Source organism: Oncorhynchus mykiss, chromosome 3, assembly GCF_057628025.1.
Source record: "Oncorhynchus mykiss isolate SJ-2025 chromosome 3, ASM5762802v1, whole genome shotgun sequence".
Classification (NCBI taxonomy): Eukaryota; Metazoa; Chordata; class Actinopteri; order Salmoniformes; family Salmonidae; genus Oncorhynchus; species Oncorhynchus mykiss.
Window position 1 is genome coordinate 57036143 of NC_143024.1, and position 27188 is coordinate 57063330.

At 43.6% G+C, this 27188-nt stretch overlaps 1 protein-coding gene across 2 annotated transcripts; it reads right to left on the reverse strand.

Annotated features, from left to right (window-relative positions):
- LOC110520019 (WD repeat-containing protein 75) lies at positions 1-26289 on the reverse strand. Of its 2 annotated transcripts, none has more exons than XM_021596978.3 (20): positions 24863-26289; positions 24106-24235; positions 23871-23936; positions 23670-23769; positions 23065-23189; positions 22643-22713; positions 22161-22277; positions 21954-22042; positions 15369-15527; positions 14843-15018; positions 14369-14544; positions 14011-14162; positions 13610-13784; positions 3374-3468; positions 3130-3225; positions 2721-2890; positions 2420-2479; positions 2140-2286; positions 1603-1694; positions 1-285 (listed from the first exon to the last, which is right to left on the reverse strand). In XM_021596978.3, exons 1-20 carry the CDS (start codon positions 24946-24948, stop codon positions 75-77), a joined length of 2493 nt encoding a protein of 830 aa, XP_021452653.3. In that variant the 5' UTR covers positions 24949-26289; the 3' UTR covers positions 1-74. The 2 variants fall into 2 exon arrangements, with proteins under 2 accessions (XP_021452653.3, XP_021452652.3); XM_021596977.3 differs by having other exon boundaries at positions 13610-13787; positions 24863-24990.
- Positions 26290-27188: the final 899 nt, after the last annotated feature.

The following is a 27188-nucleotide window of genomic DNA, read 5'->3' on the forward strand; positions in this document are numbered from 1 at the left end:
TTTGAAAACAGAAATATTTATTATATGAAAATACAGCCTTTGTGAAAAGTGTGTGTGTTTGGGCTTGTTCACGCTTAACAGTCCAGTAGGCTGCTGAGCCAGCTGTGGTCAAATGTTCTAACTTTCCTCAGTTCCCTCTCTTGGGCTTTGGTGAGAGCTGGTGCCCCAAACTCCTCGGGATGGCCCCATGTTGCCGATTCCCCCAGACGGGGGTCTGCTTCCCCTTCGGAGTCCTCTTCCTCTTTCTCTCTCTCCATTTCCCCTTCTTCATGTTCTTTTTCCTCTCTTCAGCAATTTACAAAAAAACAAAAAACACATGTAAGTGGGGTGAGAGCCCTCATGACTAAGCAATTATTCCAAAATATTAAAACAGTCAACATAAAATGTGATTATCCATAGTACTGTCTAGCATATGTGGGGAATTTTCTGACCCAAAGTGCATATCAGCCCGCTTTCTCAAGGAAGTGAGATGTAGCATTTGTTACTGTACCTTCGGGAAAGTATTAAGACCCCTCGACTTTTCCACGTTAAGACTAATGTAACATTCTAAAAAATATATTTTAAATCCTCAGCAATCTACACACAATAACCCATGATGACAGAGCGAAAAACAGGTTTTTAGAAATGTTTGCAAATGTATAAAATAAAATAGATACCTTATTTAAGTAAGTATTCAAACCCTTTGCTATGAGACTCAATTTAGCTCAGGTGGATCCTGTTTCCAGTGATCATCCTTGAGATGTTTGTAGTCCACCTGTGGTAAATTCAATTGGAGATAATTTGGTCCCGCAGTTGACAGTACATGTCAGAGACAAGTCTCAATGTCCTTGAGTGGTACAGCCAGAGCCCGGACTTGAACCTGATCGAACATCTCTGGAGAGACCTGAAAATAGCTGTGCAGCAACGCTCCCCATCCAACCTGACAGAGCTTGAGAGGATCTGCAGAAACTCCCAAATACAGGTGTGCCAAGCTTGTAGCGTCATACCCAAGAAGAATCAAGGCTGTATTCGCTGCCAAAGGTGCTACAACAAAGTACTGAGTAAAGGGTCTGAAAACTTATGTAAGTGAGATATTTCCATTTTTAATAAAACATGTTTTGCTTTGTCATTATGGGGTATTGGGTGTAGATTGTAGATCCATTTTTAGAATAAGGCTGTAACGTAACAAAATGTGGAAAAAGTCAAGGGGTCTGAATTACTTTCCAAACGCACCGTATATAACCTTTTAGGTTTAAGATTATATTGACAGAACAAATTCTTACTTAAAAACAATGACCTGGGGGAGTACACGAACTGAACTCTACCCACACGCTCATACTTAAACCTGACACACATACCACGCGCACTGATAAAAGGTGTACTGTTGGGGGGGGGGGGGGTACTCGAAGACCAGGGTTGGAAAACGCTGTGCTAGGGTGTAAGGTCATCGTCACCATACTACTTTGACCTCTCCATTGTTTTCAGGGGAATGTAGATGAACCTATTCATTGTGATTCTATGTCAACATATTCTGTTTTTTTGTGTGTGTTTTTTAAACTGTATGCCACAAAAAAACATTATCTTGTCTGGAACAATAAACAAACTACTAGTAACTGGACTCACCTGGCAGAGGAGCTGGAGATGAGCAGGGAGCGGACAAACATGGCACAGAGGAACGAGGCTGAAGGCAGGACGTGGGCTGGGGTGTGCAGCAGCTGAGGGAGAGAGAGCGGGAGAGGAGTGAGTTATGCAGAGGTCCTGATGCGTATTGCTCACCGACTATGCCCTTCAGGGCCAATGATCAATAACCTGGTCTAAAAAGTTACGCTGGGTTCTTGAGAGAATCAAGTAAGTGTTCCCTGTTTACCTTTACAATTATTAGCCAATAAAACATTTATTGATTAACTTTCTGATACACTCTGGGAACGTTTGCAGACCATTTCGTCTCACCTAGCATCTAAAGTGAGCTCAGTATATTCAGTAGTTCGCTGCTTGGAAGTATACAAATACTTGGCACATGCATTTTTTATGCATTCTAGCAAAGCTAAACATGAACTTTGAGGACCAACACAGAATGTAGAAACACAAGGCTTATTTACAGGTCAGCAAATTAACAGCCAGTGAACATTGCATGAACACACACACACACACCACACACACCTCCTTGATGGCAATGGAGCCCTGTGGGAGCTGAGTCCTTTCTGCCATGGGATTGGTCAGTGCTTCCTGCTTCTCCAGTTGCTGCCCTCTGTGTTTCCCTAACAACAGGTAGAACGGCGTCACGGCAACACTGTCGTCTACCATGAGCTGAAAAACACCCCGAAAACAAAGAGTCAGAACTGACGCAGAGAATGCTATACATTGTCACAGAAAATTAAAAAAACCTCAAATGAATGACAGTACATGTTCGCAGCCATTTTGGAACGAAATGGAATTGTACCTGTTTACTGGATGCCAACAGTCTGTCCTCTTCAGTCTTGGTGCTAAAAGTCAACAAATCCTATAAACGGATGTCAGACAGAACCTCTGTGGTTAGTTACCTGCCAGTGGAATAAGAAGTCAAACTCAAGCATGCTCCTACACCCCAGTTTCCTTACTTTCAAATGTAATTTAGTAGTTTGGAGGAACTTCAAACATGTGGTGTGTCCAGTCCTTTCATTTACTAGCGGTGACAAAGGAAAGGAGACGAGGAGAGGACACCATGAGTCTGGAGACCGTGTGTATTATATGTATATATTCACCATGTGTTGGGTCAAGAAGTAGAGCTGGGATCTGTTGAGCCACTGGGTACGCTCCTCGCAGCTCTCCAGCATCTGGTCGCGCGGCGCGAAGACTGCATGCTGCACCTTGCCCGTGCACAAAGCCTTTTGGGAGTAGAGGGGCCGTGGCTCGCTGGGCTTGAACACAAACACTGGAGGGAGCAGAGGGCATATTGAGGAGTGAAGCCCATTTAACCTATTTAGACATGGTTGGGTCTACCGTACGACAAGGCTACAGCACATATTATACAATACCTAAGGGGACCCTGCCATGTGCAATTAGCTACGCTTTGGGCCCTTGGAGTGGGTGTGGCAAAACAATCTAAACCAAATGAGGCAAAATAGTTATGTTGGTACTGGCAGCTAGAACCAGAAACTAGGTAGTACTCACAGTCAGAGCTGCCAGATTGGCTGCAGAAGGCAGCTATGTTCTCAGACAGCGGGTCGGTCTGGAGCAGGCTTACGTCCATGGGGGTACTCCACTCCACTGAGAGAGAGAAGGGAAGAGAGAAACACATGTAAAAAGAGAAAAAAGTTTACAGATTGAACAGATTTGTTTTATTTCTTAAGTCATGGATGTGTTGCTTATAGGCCAGTTGCACACGAGCACACACGTCAGAGAGCCACCGTCTTACGTGAGCAGGTGAGGAGGTTCCAGCAGCAGAGTTGGTTCTTGGTGCTGGCCCCCAACAGGTACTTGGAACAGCTTAACCGTCCAAAACAAAGGTCCCTGTTGGATCAAAAGAGTCTGTTAACCTTCAAACCACGTCACCCGTCTCTTACCGTACTGTCAAAGTCCACCTGACCATACCACCACCCACCCTAAAAACATATTTCACAGGATTAGTGGCAAGAAGCTTTTCCACACCAGAGCTCCAACTACAAATGCAGTCACCTGAAATAATTTCAGTTCAGACCACATGTAAACACCAAACAGAAAAATCCATAGGTGGTTACACAACAGACTATGAGCAGCTGGAATAACAATGCAGAGTCCCAGTGCTTGACTTCCACAGCCATCTGTACCAGCAATTGCCTACATCCCCCTGAGCACATACGAGGCAGAGATATCCCTATTCAGTGCTGTGAGAAAGTATTTGCCCCCTTTCTAATTCTATACTTTTGCATACTGAATGTTATCAGATACATTTTACCCCACTCTTCTTTAACTCAGCGACATTTGTGGGTTTTCAAGCATAAACTGCCTGTTTCAGGTCCTGCCACATCTCAATTGGGATTAGGTCTTGACTGACTAGGCCATTCCAAAACTTCAAAATTGTTCTTTAGCCATTTTCAAATCATGTAGACTTGTGTGTTTTCCATCATTCTCTTGCGGCGTGACCCAGCTGCGCTTCAGCTTACAGACGGATGACCTGACATTCTCCTGTAGAATTTTATGATACAGCGCAGCATTTAGGGTTTCTTCTATTAAGGCAAGTCGTCCAAGTCCTGAGGAAGCAAAGCATCCCCAAAACATCACACTAACAACACAATGCAGAGAAGCAGAGCTGCCACAAGCATTTTGCTACACCAACAATAACATCTGCTAAACATGTGTATGTGACCAACAATTTTATTTGGTGCTTGACTGTTGGCGTAAGGTTCTTACTGTGGAATGCGGTGTTTGGTTTTCACTAGGCATAATGGGATCCATGTCAACCAAAAAAAGTTATACTTTTGACTCATCTGTCCATAGAACATTCTTCCAAGAGTCTTGTTGACCTGCCAGTTCCTTTTTTGGCAAACTTGAGTCAACTTTTTTGGAAGTGATGGGTTCCATTATGTCTGGCGAAAACCAAACACCGCATTCTACAGTACGAACTTCATAGCAACGGTCAAGCATGGTGGTGGAAGTGTGATGTTTTGGGGATACTTTGCTACCACAGGACTTGGACGACTTGCCTTAATAGAAGAAACCATGAGTTCCGCTCTGTATCAGAGAATTCCACAGGAGAATTTCAGGCCATCCAACAGTGAGCTGAAGCACAGCTGGGTAATGCAGCAGGAAACTATGCAGTTTTTTTTTTTTTTTTACGTGTTATTTCTTACATTGGTACCCCAGGTCATCTTAGGTTTCATTACATACAGTCGAGAAGAACTACTGAACATAGCAGCGTCAACTCACCATCAGTACGACCAACAATATGACTTTCGCGACGCGGATCCTGTGTTCTGCCTTTCACCCAGGACAACGGAATGGATCCCAGCCGGCGACCCAAAAAAACGACTTCGTAAAAGGGGGAAACGGAGCGGTCTTCTGGTCAGACTCCGGAGACGGGCACATCGTGCACCACTCCCTAGCATTCTTCTCGCCAATGTCCAGTCTCTTGACAACAAGGTTGATGAAATCCGAGCAAGGGTAGCATTCCAGAGGAACATCAGAGACTAACGTTCTTTGCTTCACGGAAACATGGCTCACTGGAGAGACGCTATCGGAATCGGTGCAGCCAGCTGGTTTCTCCACGCATCGCGCAGACAGAAACAAACATCTTTCTGGTAAGAAGAGGGGCGTGGGCGTATGCTTCATGGTTAACGTGACGTGGTGTGATCATAACAACATACAGGTACTCAAGTCCTTCTGTTCACCTGATTTAGAATTCCTCACAATCAAATGTCGACCGCATTATCTACCAAGGGAATTCTCTTCGATTATAATCACAGCCGTATATATTCCCCCCCAAGCAGACACATCGATGGCTCTGAACGAACTTTATTTGATTCTTTGCAAACTGGAATCCATTTATCCGGAGGCTGCATTCATTGTAGCTGGGGATTTTAACAAGTCTAATCTGAAAACAAGACTCCCTAAATTTTATCAGCATATCGATTGCGCAACCAGGGCTGGAAAAACCTTGGATCACTGCTATTCTAACTTCCGCAACGCATATAAGGCCCTGCCCCGCCCTCCTTTCGGAAAAGCTGACCACGACTCCATTTTGTTGATCCCTGCCTACAGACAGAAACTAAAACAAGAAGCTCCCGCGCTGAGGTCTGTTCAACGCTGGTCCGACCAATCTGATTCCACACTCCAAGACTGCTTCCATCACGTGGACTGGGATATGTTTCGTATTGCGTAAGACAACATTGACAAATACGCTGATTCGGTGTGCGAGTTCATTAGAACGTGCGTTGAAGATGTCGTTCCCATAGCGACGATTAAAACATTCCCAAACCAGAAACCGTGGATTGATGGCAGCATTCGCGTGAAACTGAAAGCGCGAACCACTGCTTTTAAATCAGGGCTAGGTGACCGGAAACATGACCGAATACAAACAGTGTAACTATTCCCTCCGCTAGGCAATCAAACAAGCTAAGCGTCAGTATAGAGACAAAGTAGAATCTCAATTCAACGGCTCAGACACAAGAGGTATGTGGCAGGGTCTACAGTCAATCACGGATTACAAAAAGAAAACCAGCCCCTTCACGGACCAGGATGTCTTGCTCCCAGGCAGACTAAATAACTTTTTTGCCCGCTTTGAGGACAATACAGTGCCACTGACACGGCCCGCAACTAAAACATGCGGACTCTCCTTCACTGCAGCCAACGTGAGGAAAACATTTAAACGTGTCAACCCTCGCAAGGCTGCAGGCCCAGACGGCATCCCCAGCCGCGCCCTCAGAGCATGCGCAGACCAGCTGGCCGGTGTGTTTACGGACATTTCAATCAATCCCTATCCCAGTGTGTTGTTCCCACATGCTTCAAGAGGGCCACCATTGTTCCTGTTCCCAAGAAAGCTAAGGTAACTGAGCTAAACGACTACCGCCCCGTAGCACTCACTTCCGTCATCATGAAGTGCTTTGAGAGACTAGTCAAGGACCATATCACCGCCACCCTACCTGACACCCTAGACCCACTCCAATTTGCTTACCGCCCAAATAGGTCCACAGACGATGCAATCTCAACCACACTGCCCTAACCCATCTGGACAAGAGGAATACCTATGTGAGAATGCTGTTCATCGACTACAGCTCGGCATTCAACACCATAGTGCCCTCCAAGCTCGTCATCAAGCTCGAGACCCTGGGTCTCGACCCCGCCCTGTGCAACTGGACTTCCTGACGGGCCGCCCCCAGGTGGTGAGGGTAGGCAACAACATTTCCACCCCGCTGATCCTCACTGGGGCCCCACAAGGGTGCGTTCTGAGCCCTCTCCTGTACTCCCTGTTCACCCACGACTGCGTGGCCACGCACGCCTCCAACTCAATCATCAAGTTTGCGGACGACACAACAGTGGTAGGCTTGATTACCAACAAGGACGAGACGGCCTACAGGGAGGAGGTGAGGGCCCTCGGAGTGTGGTGTCAGGAAAATAACCTCACACTCAACGTCAACAAAACTAAGGAGATGATCGTGGACTTCACGAAACAGCAGAGGGAGCACCCCCCTATCCACATCGATGGAACAGTAGTGGAGAGGGTAGTAAGTTTTAAGTTCCTCGGCGTACACGTCACAGACAAACTGAATTGGTCCACCCACACAGACAGCATCGTGAAGAAGGCGCAGCAGCGCCTCTTCAACCTCAGGAGGCTGAAGAAATTTGGCTTGTCATCTAAAGCACACAAACTTCTACAGATGCACAATCGAGAGCATCCTGTCGGGCTGTATCACCGCCTGGTACGGCAACTGCTCCGCCCACAACCGCAAGGCTCTCCAGAGGGTAGTGAGGTCTGCACAACGCATCACCGGGGGGCAAACTACCTGCCCTCCAGGATACCTACACCACCTGATGTCACAGGAAGGCCATAAAGATCATCAAGGACAACAACCACCCGAGCCACTGCCTGTTCACCCTGCTATCATCCAGAAGGCGAGGTCAGTACAGGTGCATCAAAGCTGGGATCGAGAGACAGAAGCTGTTTTTCAGTCTCAAGGCCATCAGACTGTTAAACAGCCACCACTAACATTGAGTGGCTGCTGCCAACACACTGACTCAACTCCAGCCACTTTAATAATGGGAATTGATGGGAAATTATGTAAAATATATCACTAGCCACTTTAAACAATGCTACCTAATATAATGTTACATACCCTACATTATTCATCTCATATGTATATGTATATACTGTACTCATCTACTGCATCTTTATGTAATACATGTATCACTAGCCACTAACTATGCCACTTTGTTTACATACTCATCTCATATGTATATACTGCACTCAATACCATCTACTGTATCTTGCCTATGCCGCTCTGTACCATCACTCATTCATATATCTTTATGTACATATTCTTTATCCCCTTACACTTGTGTCTTATAAGGTAGTAGTTTTGGAATTGTTAGCTAGATTACTTTTGGTTATTACTGCATTGTCGGAACTAGAAGCACAAGCATTTCGCTACACTCGCATTAACATCTGCTAACCATGTGTATGTGACAAATAAAATTTGATTTGATTTGAAGTCTACATGAAAATGGTTAAGAAGCAACAAATTTTAAGTTTTGGAATGGCCTAGTCAAAGTCCAGACCTAATCCCAATTGAGATCTAGTGGCAGGACTTGAAAATAACAGTTCATGCTTGAAAACCCACAAATGTCACAGTTAAAGAAGCAAGAGTCTGTAAGCAAGAGTGGGCAAAAATGTATCCACAGCAATGTGAGACTGATCAACAACTACAGGAAGCATTTGGTTGCAGCCATTGCAGCAAAAGGTTGCACAACCACTTATTGAGTGAAAGGGGGAAATTACTTTTTCACACAGTGAAATTGGGTGTTGCATAACTTATTTAAATAAATACATACATACACTGAACAAAAATATAAACACAACATGTAAAGTGTTGGTCCCATATTTCCTGAGCTGAAAAGGATTCCAGAATTTTTCCATACGCACAAAAAGCTTCTCAACTTTGGTTGGACAACTGTGCTAATATCCCTGTTAGTGAACATTTCTCCTTTGCCAAGATAATACATCCACCTGACAGGTGTGGCATATCAAGAAGCTGATTAAACAGCATGATCATTGCACAGATGCACCTTGTGCTGAAAAAAAAAAAAGGCCACTAAAATGTCACAACACAATGCCACAGATGTCTCAAGTTGAGGGAGCGAGCAATTGACATGCTGACTGCAGGAATGTCCACCAGAGCTGTTGCCAGAGAATGTTATATTAATATCTCTACCCTAAGCCACCTCCAATGTCATTTTAGAGAATTTGGTAGTACGTCCAACCGGCCTCACAACCAGGTGTGTCCATGCCAGCCCAGGACCTCCACATCTGGCTTCTTCACCTGCGGGATCGTCAAACTCATTCTGATTGGCTGGGCCTGGCTCCCAAGTGGGTGGTCCAATGCCCTCCCAGGCCCACTGGTGGCTGCGTTCCTGCCCAGTCATGTGAAATCCATAGATTAGGGCCTAATGAATTTAATTGACTGATTTCCTTATATGAACTGTAACTCGGTAAAATCATTGCAATTGTTGCGTTTATATTTTTGTTCAGTATAAGTATCAATTTGTTTTGTTATTTGTAAAACGCAGGTTCCCTTTATCTAATATTAGGTTTTGGTTGAAGATCTGATAATTCATCCTGATTTTAGGCAAAGGATGTAAAAAAAAAAAAATTGAGAGTGATGTATAGTTGACTATCAAAGTATGCAATGGCTTGGGGCCATTGTGAATACCAGCACTAAAACCAGTGTGTAGTCATTTGCAGGCTGCAGCTAAGAAGCTTTGGCCTGAAATTTAATAAGACAACACCAAATACAAATTGTCTGCACTCACTGACCTAAGGAGAGGGGGGAGGGGGCTGACTTGGCAAGATATTGGAGTAGAGGCTGACACTCAATGTTGCGCAGCAGGTTCTGTCTCCCAGGCTGACACGGCTGGCCAATAGAACTTGTTGCCATGAAGTACACTCGTTTTGTGCAAATAATACAGACTTACAGTTCCTTCAGAAAGTATTCATACCCCTCAACTTATACCACATTGTTGTTACTGCCTGAATTCAAAATGGATTCAATCTTTTTTTTCCTTTCACACATCTACACTCAATGGCCCATATTGACAAAGTGAAAATATGTTTAGAAATCTTTGCACATTTATTGAAAATGAAATACAGATATCTCATTTACTTAAGTATTCACACCCGAGTCAATACATGTTACAAACACCCGTGGCAGTGATTAGAGCTGTGTGTGTCTTTCTGGCTATGTCTAAGAGCTTTGCACACCTGGATTATACAATATTTGTACATTATTTTCAAAATTATTCAAGCTCTGTCAAGTTGGTTGTTAAACATTGCTAGGCAGCCATTTTCAGCTAAGTCTTGCTATAGATTTTCTGGCCAATTTAAGTCAAAACTGCAACTAGGCCACTCCGGGACATTTAATGTCATCTTGGTAAGCAATTCCATATTTATGTATATTTACTCGTGTTCTAGGTTATTATCCTGCTAAAAGGGGAATGTCTCCCAGCGTTTGTTGGAAAGCAGACAATTATTTTACTAGAAAACTCTAGTCTTTGCGGATGACAAGCATACCCATTACACGATGCAGCCAACATGCTTGAAAATATGAAGAGTGAAACTCAGTGATGTTATGTTTTGGGGCAAATCTAACAAAACAACACTTTTTATTCAGCACATAAAGTTCATTGCTTTGCCAATTTCTTTTTGCAGTTTTACTTTAGTGCCTTGTTGCAAACAGGATGCATGTTCTGGAATATTAATATTCTATAATTGCTTCCTTTTCACTCTGTCAATTAGGTTAGTATTGTAGAGTAACTACAGCCGTGGCCAAAAGTTTTGCGAACGGCACAAATATTAATTTTCAAAGTCTGCTGCCTCAGTTTGTATGATGGCAATTTGCATATACTCCAGAATGTTATGAAGAGTGATCAGATGAATTGCAATTAATTGCAAAGTCCCTCTTTGCCCTGCAAATGAACTGAATCCCCAAAAAACATTCCCACTGCATTTCAGCCCTGCCACAAAAGGACCAGCTGACATGTCAGTGATTCTCTCGTTAAGACAGGTGTGAGTGTTGACGAGGACAAGTCTGGAGATCACTCTGTCATGCTGATTGAGTTCAAATAACAGACTGGAAGCTTCAAAAGGAGGGTGGTGCTTGAGTCATTGTTTTTCCTCTGTCAACCATGGTTACCTGCAAGGAAACACATGCCGTCATCATTGCTTTCCACAAAAAGGGCTTCACAGGCAAGGATATTGCTGCCAGTAAGATTGCACCTAAATCAACCATTTATCAGATCATCAAGAACTTCAATTGAACCACTCTCCTTGTCGTGAAGGCTTCAGGGAGCCAAAGAAGGTCCAGCAAGCGCCAGGACCATCTCCTAAAGTTGATTCAGCTGCGGGATCGGGACACCAGCAGTACAGAATTTGCTCAGGAATGGTAGCAGGCGGGTGAGTGAGGCGAAGACTTTTGGAGGATGGCCTGGTGTCAAAAAGGGTAGCAAATAAGCCACTTCTCTCCAGGAAAAACATCAGAGACAGATGTATATTCTGCATAAGGTACAGGGATTGGACTGCTGAGGAATGGGGTAAAGTCATTTTCTCTGATGAATTCCCTTTCCGATTGTTTGGGGCATCCGGAAAAAAGCTTGTCCGGAGAAGACAAGGTGAGCGCTACCATCAGTCCTGTGTCATGCCAACAGTAAAGCATCCTGAGACCATTCATGTGTGGGGTTGCTTCTCAGCCAAGGGAGTGGGCTCACTCACAATTTTGCCAAAGAACACAGCCATGAATAAAGAATGGTACCAACACATCCTCCGAGAGCAACTTCTCCCAACCATTCAGGAACAGTTTGGTGATGAACAATGCCTTTTCCAGCATGATAGAGCACCTTGCCATAAGGCAAAAATGATAACTAAGTAGCTCGGGGAACAAAACATCAATATTTTGGGTCCATGGCCAGGAAACTCCCCAGACCTTAATCCCACTGAGAACTTGTGGTCAATCCTCAAGAGGCGGGTGGACAAACAAAAGCCCACAAATTCTGACAAACTCCAAGCATTGATTATGCAAGAATGGGCTGCCATCAGTCAGAATGTGGCCCAGAAGTTAATTGACAGCATGCCAGGGTGAATTGCAGAGGTTTTGAAAAAGGGTCAACACTGCAAATATTGACTCTTTGCATCAACTTCATGTAATTGTCAATAAAAGCCTTTGACACTTATGAAATGCTTGTAATTATACTTCAGTATTCCATAGTAACATCAGACAAAAATATATTAAGACACTGAAGCAGCAGACTTTGTGAAAATGAGTATCTGTGTCATTCTCAAAACTTTTGGCCACGACTGTACAATGTTGATCCATCCTCAGTTATTTCCCATCGCTGCTATTAAACTCTAACTAAAGTCATCATTGGCCTCATGGTGAAATCCCTGAGCGGTTTCCTTCCTCTCCGACAACTGAGTTAGGAAGGACGCCTGTATCTTTGTAGTGACTGGGTGTATACCATCCAAAGTGTAATTAATAACTTAATGTTCAAAAGGATATTCAATATCTGTTTTTTTCCCTCTTTCTTTTACCCATTACCAATAGGTGCCCTTCTTTGCGAGGCATTGGAAAACATCCCTGGTCTTTGTGGTTGAATCTGTGTTTGAAATTCACTGCTCGACAGAGGGACCTTAATTGTATGTGTGGGGTAGAGATGAGGTAGTCATTCAAAAATCATGTTACACACTATTATTGCACACCGTGAGTCCATGCAACTTATTTGAGTTAAGCAAATGTGTACTCCTGAACTTTAAGCTTTCCATAAAGGGATTAAATGCTTTGACTCAAGACATTTAACTTTGTCATTTGATTCATTTCTAAAAACATAATTACACATGGTAAAGTGGTAAAGGGGTATGAATACTTTCTGAAGGAACTGTAAGTACCACAGAGGGTGTTACACAAGTAAACAACGGAAATGTGAACCCAAGTTCATATCACGAGTCATAACTGTTGGTTTAACACTAGGAGAGTCAAGAGTTTTATTGACTCAAAATGGACTTACTTTTTTAATAACGCAGCCTTTTTTTAAGTCATGTCCTCCTGTCCTCGACTTTTCCTAAGTAAGTCTATAACACACAGTTGTTAGAATTGTAATATCACAAACAGAATGTGTTATAAGCAGTTTTAAGAGGACATGTGATTTACAGCCAGTTATTTCACTGGTAGTCTGCCTGTCCAGCTGATGGCCCGTTGACACTAAACCTAAACTATATTGAAACTAAATTTCACACAGAGTTAGCCTACAGACAAGATTAAACTGACAATAGTCTAATGGAAAATAATATTTAAACTGTATATGAAGAATCTGATGAACAGCACAGCTTGGAATAGACATGAATTGCAGCAGCAAAAAGGGACATTATTCTACAGAGTCAAAAGCAGGTAAGACTATACTGTATCAGAAAGAGCAGGTTCCGCCATTTCTAAAACCACCTCTCCTTGCCAAACAACTCTTACAAATGACCCCTTGAGCTCCATTTCGAAATATAACTTTTTGGCAGAATTACCATGATTTCAGGCGCTCCCGGTGTGCACTGCAACACTCCAAAGCGTAGTAATATATTTGGACTCGGAATACATTATGCCACTCTGTTCTTTTGAAATGCATACTGTGCCTTAAGACTTGCCCTTAACAAATTAATAATGAATGATCGTTGCTATGGTGTTTATTTAATAGATTTTAACACTTGAATTGTGACGTTTGTACATAAACTAATAAAAATGCTAGTGGTCCAACGAGGCCTAGGCTTTTCTAGTGTTAGGCCATCTTGTTTGTTGACAGACTGCTATCTGCCAACATTCGTTTTTTGTTAGCAAAGTTGTTGAAACGTCTGCTCGTTTCAATGGTCGTGTGTGTTTGTGTATACTTGTATCAGTGTGTGAATGTTTGTAAGTGTGTGTGTTCTGACCTGATAGCCCCTGGGGGCTGGGACAGAGTGGTGAGTAGCTCCCAGGAAGCGGGGCTCCACACGGTCACCACTTCCTGGAAGCCGACGGACAAAAGGGAGCCGTCAGCCGAGAAGGAGCAGCAACCGGGCTTCAGGAGATGATACCCACCCACAAAGTCACATGCCCAGAAGCCCTCTGCTGGTCGTCATACGCATACAGAGAAAGGAAAAGCCAGGGAGAACGTTAAGAGCACCAGTTTGATTTGGCTCATCGGTACCTTGATTGGGCAAATCATGTGTCGGTGAATAATAACTAGCAGGTCTCAAGGACCTATTACATAGGAAGACTTGCCTAACCCTGGCCATCAGGCTCAACGATCCAAACCAAAACCCATAGAAAGAACCACCTCGGGACTACTTACCGTTGGCGTCTGAGTGGTCTGCCAGCAGCCAGGCTTTGAAGTGGCCGTCGAGGCTAGTGGTCACCAGCATGGTGGTCTCTGGGGAGGGGCTGAAGAACATGGCTGTAATCCGGTCCTCGTGGGGAGCTGTCACTGTGGTGTTCAGCACAAAACTACAGAGGGGGACAAGTTAGGGTGGAGAGCGGGTGAAAGATGGAAACCACATACTTAAATATATCACAAATGGAGCAGCGTTATAGCCAAATGTGTGAACAGCAATAACTAAGGGGCTTGTTATTGACGAGCATGAAAACAATGCCACGACATGTTGATATGAAGACATGTACAACATGCAACCAGGCTTATAAATAAATAGTACCTCAGAGTTAGCTCATCGTACGCCCACAGCTTCAAATTGATCTCCAGCTCAGCGCCTTTTTTTCTCCTCTCCTCCACGGTAGCAAGCCAGTCGCCGCGGGCGTCGAATGCCGCTTTGACCACCTCAAACTGGTCCAGACCCTCCTCGTGGATGTACTCCTGCTGTACTATGTCCAACTGAAGGTAGAAGAGAAAGAGTAAAATCATTTTCATTAACTTGATTGGTCAATAAGAGTTCATTCATTCATTATCAAATAGTTACATTTTTTGTTCATGCCAAATGAGCGAAGCCAGACCTTCAAGACTCAGGCCATAGAAATAAAATGACTTGAATATCCATTCTAGTCATTCCATTTCTACAAGTCATGTGACAAAGTTCAAGAACATTCCTAGGTCGCTGCCTTGCCCAAGTTTACAAGGACAGCGTGTGGTGGTTTTAAATTGACAGCTCCTGTAGACAGAAAGGTGTGCATACGTTGTAGAGTTGCTTGTCGTGGTGGAGAGAGTAGAACTGCAGGTGCCCTGGTTTCCCATTAAGCACCAAAGCTTTACTGCGCGGGTCAATGATTAGGTTTGTCCACACACCATCGCCTTTAACCAGCCCCTGGATGACGGCCGACACTTTGACACAACTCTGAATGATTGTGATCTCTTGAGAGGGGGACCGAGAAAAAGGGAGGGGGAAAAAAACCCAGAAAGAAAGAGAATGGTTAGGACTACAGATTGAATATTCCTAAAAATCTTTCTAGCAGTTGACAAAAGAAACGTACATAGAATGAAAACATATGGCCACTGTACCTTGTAAATGTGAGACTTAGGACCCTGACCAGATTTAAGCATCCTTCCTTGAAGAATCACTGATCTAACATGATTGGATAGGTGCAAGCATGGATTCGGCACACAGCAATGACCAATCCAGTCATGTCAGATCAGTGATTACTTCAAGGGAGGGAGGAGAGATGAACCGTGAAATTCTTGTAACAGGCTGTAATAGTCCTTACTGTTGTCCGAGTGCGAGGTGCAGAACAAGGAACCGTCAGGTGACACGGCGATGTGTGTGATGGCGGCGCCCAGGCGCGGCAAGAAGTCTTTCTGGTTCTCCTGTGTGTAATGCCAATGGACCAGCACAGATTCTATGCCCCCACTCAGAAGATTAGTGCCTACAGAAAAGGAAACAAAGAGTCACGCCACTGGTTAAAATCCTTCCACCATGAAAACAGTTGGCATAGAGCAGTTGTCCCCAACTACATTCAGCCGCGGGAAGATTATTTATTGAGTTGACGATCGGGGGCCCGGAACGTCATGAATAATTTGTACACTCCAAATTTAAATCGCAATTATGACAAAAACAAATAATTTCAAACCTCGATTGCATTGGGACACGAACGCATATAATAATTTGTATAGCATTTTTCATTAGTTCTCAAAATATAAACATACATTTAGAATCAAGGCAGGTAAAATAGCCATAGGCACTAAATACATTTTAGATTGGGACTAGGAAAGAGCATATAGAAGTGAGTTAAGGACATTAAAAACAATTCAGAGTGATCTAGTGGCTCTCAGATGGTCAGGGAGAGCATTTCATAGGAGGCACAAGGGCAGAAGCCTCGGTCCCCGTAGTTCAGAGACGTGTCTTGGGGACTTGAAGCAGTAGGGAGTGGCTAGAATGCCTCCATTAGGTGTCAGAATTACTGGGGAACAGATTTCAAAAATTTAAAATAAATTTCAGCTCATTTCCTGCTGATTTTACAGTCTTATGTCCATCAACGAAATATGTATGTATTCAGAAACCTTCCCTTTTTCAAAATGTTGTTAGCCTTATTCTAAAATGGATGAAAAAAAAAGTCATTTCGTACATCTACACACAATACCCCATAATGACAAAGCAAAAACAGGCTATGAAATCTGCACATTTATTAAAAAAAAACATTTTTACATAAGTATTCAGACCCTTTGCTATGAGACACAAAATTGAGTTCAGGTGCATCCTGTTTCCATTGACCATCCTTGAGATGTGGACTCCAATCAAGTTGTAGAAACTTGTTGTAAATTGAAATGATTGGACATGATTTGTAAAAAAGGCACACACCGATCTATATAAAAAGGTCCCACAGTTGACAGTGCATGTCAGAACAAGAACCAAGCCACGAGGTCGAAGGAATTGTCCGTAGAGCTCCGAGACAGGAATGTGTCGAGGCACAGGTCTAGGGAAGGGTACCAAAACATTACTGCAGCATTGAAGGTCCCCAAGAACACAGTGGCCATCATTCTTAAAAATGGAAGAAGTTAGGAACCACCAAGACTTCCTAAAGCTGGCCACCCGGGCCAAACTGAGCAATCAGGGGAGAAAGGCCTTGGTCAGGGAGTTTGCAAAAAGACACCTTAAAGGACTCGCAGACCATGAGAACCAAAATTCTCTGGTCTAATGAAACCAAGATTGAACTCTTTGGCCTGAATGCCAAGCGCCACATCTGGAGGAAACCAGGCACTGCCCAGCTGGCCAAAACCATCCCTACAATGAAGCATGGTGGCAGCATCATGCTGTGGGGATGTTTTTCAGCGAAAGGGAGACTAGTCAGGATCGAGGGAAAGATGAACTGAGTAAAGACTGGGGCGAAGGTTCACCTTGCTACAGGACAACAACCCTAAGCAAACAGCCAAGAAAATGCAGAATGTCCTTGAGTGGCCCAGCCAGAGCCTGGACTTGAACCTGATCGAAACAACTCTGGAGACCTGAATATAGCTGTGCAGCAACGCTCCCAATCCAACCTGACAGAGTTTGAGAGGACCTGCAGAGAGGAATGGGAGAAACTCCCCAAATACAGTTGTGCAAAGCTTGTAAATGCTTCAAAGTGCAGAGTAAAGGGTCTGAATACTAATGTAAATGTAATTGAATACACCACAGATGCAGAAACAGCTCAAGGACGATCACTGGAAACAGGAAGCACCGGAGCCCAAGTCTCATAGCAAAGGGTCTGAATACTTATTTACATAAAGGTATGTTTTTAGTATTAAAACATTTGCAAACATTTCTAAAAACCTGTTTTTGCTTTGTCATTATGGGGTATTGTGTGTAGTTTGAGGGGAAAAAAATGTAATCCATTTTAGAATACGGTTGTAATGTAACAAAAAATATGGAAAAAGGGAATGATCTGAATACTTTTCAAATGCACTGTGCACACACACACAGTACCAGTCAAAAAAGTTTGGACACCTACTCATTCAAGGATTTATTTTTACTATTTTCTACATTGTAGAATAGTGAAGACATCAAAACTATGAAATAACACATATGGAATCATGTAGCAACCAAAAGTGTTAAATCAAAATATTTGAGATTTGAGATTCTTCAAAGTAGCCACCATTTGCCTTGACAGCTTTGCACACTCTTGGCATTCTCTCAACCAGCTTCACAAGGTAGTCACATGGAATGCATTTCAATTAACAGGTGTACATTGTTAAAATTACATTTGTGGAATTTCTTTACTTCTTAATGCAGTTGAGCCAATCAGTAGTGTTGTGACAAGGTACAGTGCCTTGCGAAAGTATTTGGCCCCCTTGAACTTTGCGACCTTTTGCCACATTTCAGGCTTCAAACATAAAGATATAAAACTGTATTTTTTTGTGAAGAATCAACAACAAGTGGGACACAATCATGAAGTGGAACGACATTTATTGGATATTTCAAACTTTTTTAACAAATCAAAAACTGAAAAATTGGGCGTGCAAAATTATTCAGCCCCCTTAAGTTAATACTTTGTAGCGCCACCTTTTGCTGCGATTACAGAGGTGAGTCGCTTGGGGTATGTCTCTATCAGTTTTGCACATCGAGAGACTGACATTTTTTCCCATTCCTCCTTGCAAAACAGCTCGAGCTCAGTGAGGTTGGATGGAGAGCATTTGTGAACAGCAGTTTTCAGTTCTTTCCACAGATTCTCGATTGGATTCAGGTCTGGACTTTGACTTGGCCATTCTAACACCTGGATATGTTTATTTTTGAACCATTCCAGATTTTGCTTTATGTTTTGGATCATTGTCTTGTTGGAAGACAAATCTCCGTCCCAGTCTCAGGTCTTTTGCAGACTCCATCAGGTTCTCTTCCAGAATGGTCCTATATTTGGCTCCATCCATCTTCCCATCAATTTTAACCATCTTCCCTGTCCCTGCTGAAGAAAAGCAGGCCCAAACCATGATGCTGCCACCACCATGTTTGACAGTGGGGATGGTGTGTTCAGGGGGATGAGCTGTGTTGCTTTTACACCAAACATAACGTTTTGCATTTTTGCCAAAAAGTTCAATTTTGGTTTCATCTGACCAGAGCACCTTCTTCCACATGTTTGGTGTGACTCCCAGGTGGCTTGTGGCAAACTTTAAATGACACTTTTTATGGATATCTTTAAGAAATGGCTTTCTTCTTGCCACTCTTCCATAAAGGCCAGATTTGTGCAATATACGACTGATTGTTGTCCTATGGACAGAGTCTCCCACCTCAGCTGTAGATCTCTGCAGTTCATCCAGAGTGATCATGGGCCTCTTGGCTGCATCTCTGATCAGTCTTCTCCTTGTATGAGCTGAAAGTTTAGAGGGACGACCAGGTCTTGGTAGATTTGCAGTGGTCTGATACTCCTTCCATTTCAATATTATCGCTTGCACAGTGCTCCTTGGGATGTTTAAAGCTTGGAAAAATCTTTTTGTATCCAAATCCGGCTTTAAACTTCTTCACAACAGTATCTCGGACCTGCCTGGTGTGTTCCTTGTTCTTCATGATGCTCTCTGCGCTTTTAACGGACCTCTGAGACTATCACAGTGCAGGTGCATTTATACGGAGACTTGATTACACACAGGTGGATTGTATTTATCATCATTAGTCATTTAGGTCAACATTGGATCATTCAGAGATCCTCACTGAACTTTTGGAGAGAGTTTGCTGCACTGAAAGTAAAGGGGCTGAATAATTTTGCATGCCCAATTTTTCAGTTTTTGATTTGTTAAAAAAGTTTGAAATATCCAATAAATGTCGTTCCACTTCATGATTGTGTCCCACACTTGTTGTTGATTCTTCACAAAAAAATACAGTTTTATATCTTTATGTTTGAAGCCTGAAATGTGGCAAAAGGTCGCAAAGTTCAAGGGGGCCGAATACTTTCGCAAGGCACTGTACAGGTGGCATACAGAAAATAGCCCTATTTGGTAAAGAACCAAGTCCATATAATGGCAAGAACAGCTCAAATAAGCAAAGAGAAAGGACAGTCCATCATTACTTAAAGACACGAAGGTCAGTCAATCCGGAAAATGTCAAGAAAGTTCAAGAGTGCAGTTGCAAAAACCATCAAGTGCTATGATGAAACTAATGTCCCTCATGAGGACCACCACAGGAAAGGCGGAGACCCGGAGTTACCTCTGCTGCAGAGGATAAGTTCATTAGAATTAACTGCACCTCAGATTGGAGCCCAAATAAATGCTTCAGAGTTCAAGTAACAGTCACATCTCAACATCAATTGTTCAGACCGTGAAATCAAGCCTTAATGGTCAAATTATACTGATGCACCGATTACATTTTTTGGCCGATACCCAATATTTTCCTTGCCCCCCCCCCCAAAAAACAACTATACCGATATTTAACATTTTAGTGTAGTTAAATAGTTAACACACGGACGCAGCGGTCTAAGGCACTGCATCTCAGTGCAAGAGACGTCACTATTAGTACCTGGTACGAATCCAGATGGTATCACATCCGGCCGTGATTGGGAGTCCCATAGGGTGGCGCACAATTGGCCCAGCAGGCCGTCATTGTAAATAAGAATTTGTTCTTAACGGACTTGCCTAGTTAAATAAAAGGTCACACACACACACTGACCAAAAATGTATTTTGTTGGCATTCCCAGTAAAACAATCAAAATCTATTTCTTTCACTTACAGATGAAGTCGGAAGTTTACATACACCTTAGCCAAATACATTTAAACAGTTACACAATTCCTGACATTTAATCCTAGTAAAGTTTCCCTGTCTTAGGTCAGAAGGATCACCACCTTATTTTAAGAATGTGAAGTGTCAGAATAATAGTACAGAAAATGATTCATTTCAGCATTTACTTTTTTCATCACATTCCACAGTTGGTCAGAGGTTTACATACACTCAATTAGTATTTGGTAGCATTGCCTTTAAATTGTTTAACTTGGGTCAAACGTTTCCGGTAGCCTTTCACAAGCTTCCCACAATAAGTTGGGTGAATTTTGGCCCATTCCTCCTGACAGAGCTGGTGTAACTGAGTCAGGTTTGTAAGCCTCCTTGCTCGCACACGCTTCTACCGTTCTGCCCACAAATTTTCAATGGGATTGAGGTCAAGGCTTTGTGATGGCCACTCCAATACCTTGACTTTGTTGTCCTTAAGTCATTTTGCCACAACTTTGGAAGCATGCTTGGGGTCATTGTCCATTTGGAAGAATCATTTGCGACCAAGCTTTAACTTCCTGACTGATATCTTGAGATGTTGCTTCAATATATCCACAATTTTCCTCCCTCATGATGCCATCTATTTTGTTAAGTGCACCAGTCCCTCCTGCAGCAAAGCACCCCCACAACATGATGCTGCCACCCCTATGCTTCACGGTTGGGATGGTGTTCTTCGGCTTGCAAGCTTCCCCCTTTTTCCATCAAACATAATGATGGTCATTATGGCCAAACAGTTGTATTTTTGTTTCATCAGACCAGAGGACATTTCTCCAGAAAGTATGATCTTTGTCCCCATGTGCAGTTGCAAACCGTAGTCTGGCTTTTTAATAGAGGTTTTGGAGCAGTGGCTTCTTCCCTGCTGAACGGCCTTTCAGGTTGTATCGATTTTGGACTCGTTTCACTGTGGATATAGATACTTTTTTAACTTCCTCCAGCATCTTCACAAGGTCCTTTGCTGTTGTTCTGGGATTGATTTGCACTTTTCGCACCAAAGAACGTTCATCTCTAGGAGACAGAACGCATCTTCTTCCTGAGCGGTATGGCGGCTGCGTGGTCCCATGGTGTTAATACTTGCGTACCATTGTTTGTACAGATGAACGTGGTACCTTCCGGCATTTGGCAATTGCTCCCAAGGATGAACCAGACTTGTGGAGGTCTGCAATTGTGTTTCTGAGGTCTTGGCTGATTTCTTTTGATTTTCCCATGATGTCAAGCATAGAGGCACTGAGTTGGAAGGTAGGCCTTGAAATACATCCACATGGACACCTCCAATTGACTCAAATGATGTCAATTAGCCTATCAGAAGCTTCTAAAGCCATGACATAATTTTCTGGAATTTTCCAAGCGGTTTAAAGGCAGTCAACTTAGTGAATGTAAATTTCTGACCCACTGGAATTGTGATACAGCGAATTATAAGTGAAATAATCTGTCTAAACAATTGTTGGAAAAATTACTTGTGTCATGCACAAATTAATGTCCTAACCGACTTGCCCCCCAAAAAAATATATATATATATTTTTGCTCATTAGACTTGAGGGGGCAAATAAAATCAACCTGCCACCTATTGGGGAACACTGGCATAGAGTGATCAGAGATGATATGTCTAGGTATAATTCAACAGTTATATTACCTTCTGGGGTGAAGCACAGTGTGTTGACAGCACCGTGGTGCCAGTGCAAGGTGGAGTATGTGTACTCCTTCTTCTGGTTGAAGTTTCTCCTATGAAGACAGGGAAAGAACATTGACTGTGAGTGATGCCAATCAAGTGTTTCCCCTAGATTTGGTCTTTGGTGAGGCCATGTTTGGGCATGGTCTAAGTTCTTCGAGCATCACTCACCACATGCGAATCTTGCCATCTTCGTGACCTGTGGCAATACAGTCCTCTTTAGGGTGGCACGAAACGCAGGTGAAGGCATTCTTGGCCCCTTTCTTCATCCCTGACTTCAGGGAAAACCTGTGGGGCACAGAAACAAACAATACAATTGAATGAGTACTATGACAAAGTCATGAGCAATGTTATTTGGGCAATGTCAAATATGGACAATGTCAAAAATACTGCCATGTAATGAATCCTTATGATGCTTATTAGTTCCCTTTTACAGATAAGGGGTAGCTCAAAACAATGGAGAGGGCTGGCTGAATTCCCACTCCTGACTACAGACAAGCAGAAAGGCCACTCATCCAACAGATAAGCTGCCGTTCAGCGTGGTTGGACTTGCGTTGCTCAAACACTAACCAGAGAGACAAAACCACACATTACCATTCATGCCTACTGTCATTGAAGGGGACAGTCTCCTGATGTGCGAGAATGGTGTTTACCTGTAGGACTTCTGCTTCTTGAAGAAAAATACCTCGAGCTGTAAACCTTTGACGGCAGCTATGTATTCACCCTGTGAGAAAGAAACAAGAGGTGCATTATATTCATTAACGCACATTGTTGTAAATGGTGTTCAAGGGGGTCCCTCCCCGTTTCAGCCTGTTTGTTTCCTAGGAGTACACCCAAAGTTTCAAGTAAAAAAAACTGGCGTCAATGTTGAAGGCGATAATAAAACATGTCATGCCTTTTGCTAAAATCAACAGTGTGCAAACTATGACAAGAGTGTGCATAAAGATTGTTGTAATGTCTCCTGCAAAAGCAATCATTATGGTTTAAGTGTTACCCTTGGCTAAGTCGTTCGCTGCCAGAGACTTGTTTGCTACTGGAGTACCTGGTATACGAAGTATAGGCCTACTACACATACCTCTCTGCCAAAGGAGGCAGCCCCAGGGTGGTGGCTGACATCACAGAGCACGGCCGAGAGCTCTCGCGCTTCCACTTCCTGGTCCCCACTGTGGGGCAGATGAACAGCCACCAGCTGGAACAGCTCTGAAGACACACCACATGTGTGTCAGAGGTCACCCTCTTCAACATTCTGCACCATTTTGTTGTGCAACTACAAAGAAATCACCTTTGACTTGAAAGAACAAAGCCACCTTGTCTATTTCAGATTTTCTCATTGATCGAGACAGGCGAGTGTCAACATGACATTTGGAACGTTTGGGGTGGACACCCAGCTGTCTCAATCAATGAGAGACGATATGAAACAGACAAGATAGCGGCGTACACATTGTTGGATTACTTAATGGATTTAAAATGTAATAACGGATCATTTTTAAAATTCTAACAAACCCCTTGTAACTAGACATGGGCGTTTAGAAGACGTGGTGTCTTCCAAGTCGGGATTTGAGGAAGTATCGCCAAGTTTGGTCGAAAATTCTCTGTGCTGTGCTTTACATTACCTACTGTGTAACGGCTGTACGGAAGCGTTCACATAGCACCGCCTTTTCAAAGTGTAGCTATACTTACCGGAGCTTTTGTAATTTGCCATGGGAACGACGAGAAAAACAACTCCTCCATGTTTTTCCGAGACGTAAATGGAGTAGATTGGGTACCCGATAATGAAGGTCTGAAACGTATCATAGTAAGTAATGTAATATTAAGCACATGAAGAAAACAGGAAGCAGTGATTAAAACTGACTTTGGTAAAGAATGCTGCTGTGGCAGTACCTTGATGAGGATGGCATCCGTGAAGTCCCACAATCGGACAGTGCCATCTGCTGAACACGAGTATACCTGCAAGAGAGTGAGACAATGTCATGTCTACACTCAAAACATCCCGATGTGTAAACACTCCTCAGACACCCAACCATTGGAGCGACAACAAACCATGTTTCTTTAGACATAAACATGTTGCTGATCAAAGTTCGCAGACACATATATGCAGCAACTGTATTTGACAAACCTGCAGATGGTTTGAAGGGTTGAGGACAACGCCTGTCACCAGGTCAGTGTGTCCCTGCAAATCATGGACGTATTCCTCTGTGCTGGTACTGTACACGTTCACGGACTCCCCCGCGGCACACAAAAGGAACCTGCCGAAAACGACCGGATTGAAATCAGTTTACAGACTACGGTTATTCCAGATTCAATGTAACGTTAACTAGATTGGAGCGGTAGGTAGCCTAGTGGTTAGAGCATTGGGCCAGAAACCGAAAGGTTGCTAGATCGAATTTACCTGAGGTAAAAATCTGTCGTTCTGCCCCTGAACAAGGCAGTTAAACCACTGTTCCTAGGCCGTCATCGAAAATAAGAACTTGTTCTTAACTGACTTCCCTAGTTAAATAAAGGTGGGAAAGAAAAGATGCCTGATAGTTCATTGTAATAAACAAACCAGCAAGCTAGTTAAATAGCAAATGCACGTTTAGCTATTTAGCTAACGTAAACATGCCGGTAAAGGAAGCTAACGTTACATGTTAATTCATAGTACAGTAGCCAGATATCTAACGTTACCTTAGTTGAATCCGTGGCTTTCTATAATTCTGTTTCTCTGACGTTTAGAATACTGCTATGTATACTGCTAGAATATTAGCTATGTTAGCTAGCTCACGTTAGTTGTACAGTAACAAATTAGCTAACCATGACTACAATTTGCGTCCATACTTGTGACATATATTTTGTTCAGGTTTAGCTAATGTCTGCTGCAATCAATACATACGTACCTGGAGTCATGTGTAATAACTGGCTCCCTGAAGTTTATTTTGCTGCCACCACGGTGAACCATGCGGATCTCTGCGTGCACCACCATCTTTCCGAATTTCAACTATGAACCTTCGTATCTGAAACACACGTGGCTATCTTCTGTTCTTGTTTATTCACAACTGGTGCTTAGTCGCCCTCAAGCGTTCTACTTAAATTACTGCATATGTATATGTACATAGAGTAGCAGTCAGAAGTTTGGACACCATTCGTTCAAGGGTTTTTCTTGATTTGTACTATTTTCTACATTGTAGAATAATAGTGAAGACATCAAAACTATGAAATAACACATATGGAATCATGTAGTAACCAAAAAAGTGTTCAACAAATAAAAATATATTTGAGATTCTTCAAGGTAGCCACACTTTGCCTTGATGACAGCTTTGCACACTCTTGGCATTCTCTCAACCAGCTTCACCTCGAATGCTCTTCCAACAATCTTGAAGGAGTTCCCACATGTGCTGAGCACTTGTTGGCTGCTTTTCCACTCTGCGATCCAACATCCCAAGCCATCTCAATTGGGTTGAGGTCGGGGGATTGTGGAGGCCAAGTCATCTGATGCAGCACTCCATGACTCTCCTTCTTGGTCAAATAGCCCTTACACTGCCTGGAGGTGTGTTGGGCCATTGTCCTGTTGAAAAACAAACTATAGTCCCACTAAGCGCAAACCAGATGGCATATCCCTGCAGAATGCTGTGGTAGCCATGCTGGTTAAGTGTGCATTGAACTCTAAATAAATCACTAAATGTCACCAGCAAAGCACCCCACACCATCACACCTCCTCCTTCATGCTTCATGGTGGGAACCACACATGCGGATATCATCCGTTCACTTACTCTGCATCTGACAAAGACACAGTGGTTGGAACTAAAAATCTCAAATTTGGACTCATCAGACCATAGGACAGATTTTCACCTGTCTAATGTCCATTACTCGTGTTTCTTGGCCCAAGCAAGTCTCTTCTTAATATTGGTGTCCTTTAGCAAGTGGTTTCTTTGCAGCAATTCGGCCATGAAGGCCTGATTCACACAGTTTCATCTGAACAGTTGATGTTGAGATGTGTCTGTTATTTGAACTCTGTGAAGCATTTATTTGGGCTGCAATTTCTGAGGCTGGTAACGCTAATGAACTTATCCTCTGCAGCAGAGGTAACTCTGGGTCTCCTTTTCCTGTGGCGGTCCTCATGAGAGTCACTGGTGTCGAGAGGAGTAGTCGCAGGTTTAGAATTACTACATTTATTTAAGCACCATAGATCGGGATAAAACAAAATATATCTTCATAAACAAAAAGGCGGAGAGCGAACCCAAAGTGCAAAATATAAAGTACTCAGGAAATAGGCGAGATTCCTCTCTGAAAACAAGTAACATTTACAATGATCGAGAAAGACAAATGGCAGAGGGAGTGTTAATACAGTGCTAGAGTGGGGATTGGAACCGGGTGTGTGTAATGATGACGAGACAAGTCTGGGGTTGAGGAGTGAAGTGCGTTTGCCAGCAGTAGATTCGGCAGCAGCTAGAAGGCTGGCAATGCTGAATGCCTGAGCTGGACAGGAGGGGGAGCCAAAGCGAAGGCTGGTGTGACCTTGAACGGCCCCACAAACCGCGGGCTCAGCTTCCGGCAGGGCACGCCCTTTGTAGAAAGCCAGACCCTGTCACCGGGGTGAAAGACCGGGGCCACACTGCAGTGACGATCGGCCTGCGCCTTCTGCCGGAGGACAACACGCTGGAGACAGGTGTGCGCAGTGTTCCATACCTCCTCGACGCACCGGAATCAATCGTCCACCACAGGAGTCTCGATCTGACTCAGGTACAAGGGCCGGCTGATATCCTAGAACACACTGAAAGGGTGTGAGGTTAGTGGAGGAGTGACAGAGGGAGTGCTGTGTGTATTTTGCCGAAGGCAGAAACGCAGCCCACTTCCCCTGCTGGTCCTGACCGTAACTACAAAGGTAATCAGTTCCTGATTTACCCGTTCCACCTGCCCATTTGATTGGGGATGGTACCCGGAGGTGAGGCTGACCGTGACCCTCAGTCGTTCCATGAAGGCCTTCCAGACATGGGAGGTGAACTAAGGACCACGGTCAGACACGATGTCCTCTGGGATCCCGTAGTGCCGGATGACGTGAGAGAAGAGAGCCTCGGCGGTCTGCAAGGCCATAGGGAGACCAGGCAGAGGAATCAAAGGATGGGCTTTGGAAAACCGGTCCATAACGACCAGGATGGTGTTGTGCCCCTCCAATGGTGGAAGGTCTATGACAAAGTCCATAGAGAGATGGGACCAGGGTTGCTG

What these genes read in the sequence shown, in the direction of transcription:
- LOC110520019 (XM_021596977.3), bottom strand. Translation starts at nt 24,948, where the DNA reads ATGGTGGTGCACGCAGAGATCCGCATGGTTCACCGTGGTGGCAGCAAA. An exon ending in CAGCCCCCAGGGGCTATCAG is followed by an intron (nt 3,469 to 13,609) that starts GTCAGAACACAC and finishes TTGATCCAACAG; the next exon opens with GGACCTTTGTTTTGGACGGT. An exon ending in GAACCTCCTCACCTGCTCAC is followed by an intron (nt 3,226 to 3,373) that starts GTAAGACGGTGG and finishes TCTCTCTCTCAG; the next exon opens with TGGAGTGGAGTACCCCCATG.